We start from the raw sequence: 6205 nt of genomic DNA, 5'->3' as shown, positions 1-6205 counted from the left end.
CTTTTCCTCTTTTTACACTGTCAGCCATATTTCAGTAATCTTTTTTCTATATAAAATATGAACACTAATAGTATTGTACAAAGTCACAACATTTATTTGGATTTTTTTTTAATCTTTGTGTTATTGAGTTCTTTGTCATTGGTTGTCCAGAAATATATCTTCCATCCACCATCTCTTACATTTACAAGGCTGCAGATTGCTATATCAAAACTTTGCCAGAATTGACTCTTATCCTGGTAATGCTAAAGCTAACCTACGCTTACTCTATGTATACTCCCTTGCCTCCAGTATATTAAGGAAATGGGAAGCTCCTGAGAAATGTAGGCTTCAGTACTCTGATGACATCAATCAAACTAAGTATTGCTGTAAACTCTCATGCTTGATTCTGAACCTGTGCTTGTATAAATCCCTGCTGGGGAGCCAGCATTTTATTTTTAGTCAGGTTTTTTTTTTGTTTTGTTTTTACTTTTCCATGGATTTCATGAAGATCACCTGATTTTGTAATTTCCGCAAATTTGCAATTTGAATAAGTCCCTAGTCATGTTCAAGGGCCTGAGCTGGTTACTTCAGTGAAGCTAGACCACATTTCACCAAGCTCTTGCACTTCATTAAATAATTTAACAAATATTTTAGTTTGTACTTTGAATTCCTGAACATATTAACACTACGTCTTTTTGACTACTCTTTTCCACAGCTATCCATATATGCCCAACTTGGTGCAGCATCAGAGAAATTTTTGAAGAAAGGAAAAAATATTCCTGATGAATTGCTAGTTAACATCATGGTGGAAGCTGTTAAGTACGAGCTACAGTAGTTTGCTTTTTATACTCTTCCTCTAAAGTATCTGCTGCTTGTCGCTGTCAGAGATAAGATACTGGGTTAGATGGACTGTTCATCTGACCCTGAATGGCAAACCTTATACTCTTACTATGTTTCAATATTATTATGCAAAATGTTGTTGTATGCTTTTTTCTTAGGGCCAGACTTTGCCATTTTGACTCATGGATATTAATAGCTGACTCCATTTAATTGCCACCCTTAAATGTAGCAAAATCAAATACAGTAATGGTTGGGGGGGACCCCTAACTCATCAACAATTAATAAAGCTAAATATACCTGTTTAGCCAGAATAAAATTGTACAGTATTTCGTAATGCTTTTCTTTTAATTTTTTTTCTGAGAGAAAGTGTGTATGTATAATGCAGCATCTAAGGTTTTATAGCCCTATTTCCTATTATATCATCAGTTTTCTTGAAGTAAAGCAGTCATGTTTTTGAATTCTACTCATGGCACTGCATTTTAGTTTCCTAATGGGCAGTCACTCAAAAATGTACCTCCTGCTATTACATCAAGATTCTGTAATAAAAATCTGTTATTTACTAACTGTAAGGCCCCCTCCATACATTACAGGTATCATGCAATTAACTGGTAATTTCACAGTTATCTTAAAACCACACATGCAAAGTACTTTCCATACGGTAATGAGCTCCAGCCAAGTATAAAGTTAGACCTTGAAAATACATACTAACTTCATAGCTGGTTGCAACTGAGTTTTAATTTGCATGTGCAGCAGGGTTTCCCCTGTGGCTGGGAGCTCCGTCAGCTGATGGGGCTTCCAGCTGCAGGAGTGCACCTTGCCTAGCCTGGACTGGGAGTCCTCCAACTAAGGGGATTCTCAGCCTCAGCAGCTGCATTTTCAGCCTGTTGCAGGTGCTGGGTCCTGGCAATGTGCCCAGGTTTCACATACTCCCAAGGCCTGGAGATGGCAACAGCCACACTCTCCCAGCCCCTGGGGCTCCACGCACCCTCGGGACTGGGAGATGACACCAGTGGCATCTCCCAGCTGCTGGCCTACATGGGCTGTAGCAGGAGGCACAATTGTGTGGATTGCTCGTTAGATCCCATTGCACCTTTTATGTGTACTTGTAGAGGGGGCCTGTATGTCAGCAGAGAAGAGAAAACTGATGCTACAACATTTCATCTCATAGCATAAAGGTCAGTTTTTCTGACCTTATGTAGAAAACTGAAATATTTTGGAGTTTGGTTTGATTTTAGTCTTCTTTAATGTTTTTCTATTTAACCATCTTTTTTCTTTGAAGTGTTTATTTTAATAATGTATGCAAAGATCCTGTGGTATTACCTTATTAAATTAAAATAATTTCACTAGGTATTTATTGTATTTTATTGTTCATTAGACAAACACCACAGAAGAGAGGATGGATCATGGATGGGTTTCCAATGACAATAAATCAGGCAAAATTACTTGAAAAAGCACTTACAGGCTGTGATCCAGATGACGTACAAGTAAAGGATGAACATTCTAGAAAGCCTTTACTGGTTACAGACCCAACAGCTCCCAGGGATCCACCTTTACCTCTACCTGCATTTGATTTTGCTTTGTTACTAGATGTTTCAGATATCACAGTACTAAAGCGCATGGCTGACTCCAAGAGTAAGTTACATTTCATTGAATGCATTTATGAAACCTCTGTGACATCCACATCCTAATATAATAGGAAATAAAAACTAGTTATGATGCTGAGACAACTATATTGATCAAGGTTGCTCTACATTTATGCTACCAAGGATCACGTGACGTATTTGCCAGGAGTTTTGAGAATGAATCCTAAATTTCTTATACATATTGTATGTCACAGATAGCAAGAACTTATATTATTTAGTCGTACTTATACTTTAAATGATAATGATGATTAGGAACTGTTTGTTCAGATTCATCCTTAGCTTTGCTTTTCATCTGTTAAGACAAGGAAAGGGCTTTCAGCTGAATTTTAATATTTTGCTAAGATCCTTTCGCACACCCTGCACTTTGCTACAGTGCATAACCAAGTCTAAGTAACTCTTTAATCATAAATGTTATCTCAAGCTTTACCAATATTTACTAGATTTGACCATTCAGCTCCACACAATGAAGCAAAGTACCATCATTGCAATTTTCTTTTAATCTCACAAGATCTCATGCATAAAGTTGGCATCATACTATTGCAGATACTTTCAAAATATTATAGTTTTTTCTGTTTACATCTGCCTGCAGCTGAAAGTATGTGTGTGTGATAATCTTACACAGTATTAACACCCAATGTTGTGCCATATCTTGTATAATTTAATGAAGTACCAAGCAGAAGAAACGTAAGATAGAGGAGATGCAGAAATATGAGCAGTTAATTATGCATAGGTAGAAAACTTCATTCTCAAGGGTTGCATAATGCACTGAGAATGGTATGGAGGGATGGGCAGGACAGTACTCATCTCACTAAGCATCAGCACTACTCCTGCTTTCATTACATCCTTGGCTGTTTCTTTAATTACCTGTTTTTGACCAAAATGGACAAAACAGTTTGTAGTAACAAAACTTTTTGTAGTACTGAGCTAGGATCCAACATAAGCTTAAGGAAGCTCAGGAATGGCCAGCTCTAACTCCCCCCTCAGACTCTACCCTCTCATTAACCCTGTCTGGACACATGACGATATACTTTCATGAAGAGATCTTATGTTTGCCAATCTGTAAGGAGATTGTGCCTTAAACTTTCAAAATGGCACAAGGGAGGGCTTTGCTTTTACTTGAAAGGTTAGCACAATTTAATGCATTTGAGTTACTCTCCACTTGGCTAGTTTAGCTCAGGTAAGAGGGACCACATTGCAAACCATGTGAGCTATACAGAGTACTTTCATTAACGGCACTGAGTGATTGAACAGAGTCAATTACAGAGTTGTTGGAATTTACTAATTCCAGTTTCAGCATTACTCAAGCGTCAACCAGTATTCCCAGATGTGAACTTAGGTATGTTTATATTTTGACAAGGTTCAGGATAGGGACAAAACACAAATAACAGTAAAGACAAGCCCAAGGAATTTAATACTTGAAGTCTAATTAATTTGAAAGCATCATGATACTAAAACATTTTAAAAAATTGACAATTCATGCTAAAATTTCAAGAATATGAAGAGAATATATTTCCTGTTAATCTCCTGTACTACCTACTATCTTTTTATTTTCAGAATATATATGAGTATTTTAAATAAAGCAGTGTTTTCATTTTGATAAAGTTTTTAATAGGAACCCAGAACTAGCTCATAGAGAATCCATTAAAAAAGGAACTCTAATATGTTTCCATGTAACAAATTAATTAGAGTCAACTCAAGACCAGCAGGAAGATAGTGATCAAGCTTCTGATACTGAACTCAAAGAAAGAGAGAAGATCGATTTAATCAGGCACCAGATGCAATATAGGTTAGTTTTATTAAATACAATAATAATAAACTCTAATATCTGAGTATTTGGGCATTTTGTGATATTTTAAACACATTGGAAGTCAGATTATACTTCACGTTGCAGTATTCATGTGCTTAAAGTTAAGGATATATTCAAGATTTTTGCTGATCCTAGACCTGAATCAGTACCCTCATTTCTTCATATAGTATAATTCCAAAAGATAGTAATTTATATATGCAGCTTGTTGAAGTCTTAAAAGAATTTCTTTTTTTCAAGCATGTAGAGAAAATGCTCCTATTTTATTATTTTCTTTATTTACATTTCCTTCAATGATGTGGTAAGATATTAGAATGTTGTGTCAAACATAACTGAATATTGTCTCTTAATTTTGTTTTGGCCACATTTCCTAAAATGTACTGTTTTGTATATAAAAATAGTATTCATATATAAAATATTCATATATCAATATATAGAAGTCCTATAATATTCATTAATAATATTTCAAAAATTTATAAATAAAATATTGAGAACTCTTGGGGAGGTGATATCTTTTATTAGACTCCCTAGACGGTTGCAAAAATAAATAAATAAAAAAAGTTGTATATATTTTACATTTTCTAATGTTTGATTTAATATGTTTATTTTAGACTTACAAATTTAAACATACCATAATGATATAATTTCACAGAATTGCAGGCTTTCGAGAGAGCTGGCCCAAACTGGAGAAATGGTTTTCAGTGCAGCAAAATATTCTAGTGAAAGTAAATGCAGAGATAGAAGAGACTCTTTTGTACAGAAGAGTAAAGGAAATCATATTGGAAGAAATTTTCAAAAAACAAAATAAAAGTAAGGTATTTAATTTCTATTTTTCATATTGAGATTTTAATATGAATATACATGGGTTTTGTATAATTAAGTGAGGTATGTGCTAAAAAAGTTTATTGCTGGTGACATTAAAAGTACATGAAAGTGAAAAATATTTATATTTGTTGAATAGTGACCTTTCTTATTCTTCTGGCAGACTTTTATATACTTAAACATATTTTTAATTAATCATTAGCCTGTTGGCAAAGAACAGTATTACACTGCAGATGCAAAGAATTTTTTCCCCATTAGTTAGAATGTTGTCAATTTATCAACAAAAACCTATATTCATTTGTAGAAATAGGTTAGATCAAAATGTTGTCAATGTTGGATCAAAACCAGGCTTTAGAAATTGATAATTAGAAATATCAATTTCAATGCTGTTACGCAAATTGGACATTTTTGCTAATTTTATTTGGCTCTTTTGTGAGCATTTAAGTAAACGTTGTATAAACCTGTGCCAAAGTCTCTCCCTAGATACATAGGTATAAATTAGGATGAAGTTACATGAGCTCAATCTGGTGCTACAGTGGCATAACTGAAAAAACATTGCCCAGTAATGTTTTATTTAAAAGAAAATTATTTTGACAAGTCCTCACAATTATGTAGTTTCTATGAACCTAAATAGATTCAAGCATTTTCAGGATCATTTCCTATTAAAGAGAATTCAGTTAAATACATTAAATAAAACCAAAAGTACTTGTTGTTTGCACAAATATATGGTGTAACAGTGAATAATCCTAAAAATCCTTGCTGTGAATTACAGCTCAAAATTAATAACATTATCCTAATGCTGCTTTTATCTAATTAATTTTTTGTTGAAATTATTTTAAAGGAGAACAACTGGAAAAAAGAGAAGCTGAGAAAAAGGAAGGAACTCTCACACCTTTGCAACCAACTGAGACATTAACAGATAAAAACAAGGAAATGGAACTTATTTCTCAAGATAAGGAGCCTGCACCCACAAAATCCAAAGTACCCAAAGGTTTGTCAGCAATAGTGAACTAACTGATTTTGAGCTTTTTTTCTCAGCTCTTTATAACAGAGGTTGGGGAACAGATGCATAAGTACAGGTCTATGCCCTGGGCAGTGGCAGGGGCAGGGCTGGCTG

The 6205-nt window shown here is 34.4% G+C and overlaps 1 protein-coding gene across 5 annotated transcripts in view; it reads left to right on the top strand.

Annotated features, from left to right (window-relative positions):
* SPEF2 (sperm flagellar 2) overlaps positions 1–6205 on the top strand; it is a 178647-nt gene that overhangs the window by 51239 nt on the left and 121203 nt on the right. For all 5 annotated transcript variants that reach the window (XM_019517971.1, XM_019517972.1, XM_019517970.1 and 2 more), the window contains exons 13-17: positions 695–798; positions 2195–2451; positions 4149–4248; positions 4919–5076; positions 5930–6079. In XM_019517971.1, the coding sequence (XP_019373516.1) occupies positions 695–798; positions 2195–2451; positions 4149–4248; positions 4919–5076; positions 5930–6079 (769 nt within the window). The remainder of the gene's footprint in view (positions 1–694; positions 799–2194; positions 2452–4148; positions 4249–4918; positions 5077–5929; positions 6080–6205) is intronic.

The sequence above is a fragment of the Gavialis gangeticus genome, unplaced genomic scaffold (genome assembly GCF_001723915.1).
Source record: "Gavialis gangeticus isolate Ggan-Ray unplaced genomic scaffold, GavGan_comp1, whole genome shotgun sequence".
Lineage (NCBI taxonomy): Eukaryota > Metazoa > Chordata > Crocodylia > Gavialidae > Gavialis > Gavialis gangeticus.
The sequence above is the reverse complement of the archived record's forward strand: the minus strand, read 5'-3'. Positions and strand labels throughout refer to the sequence as shown.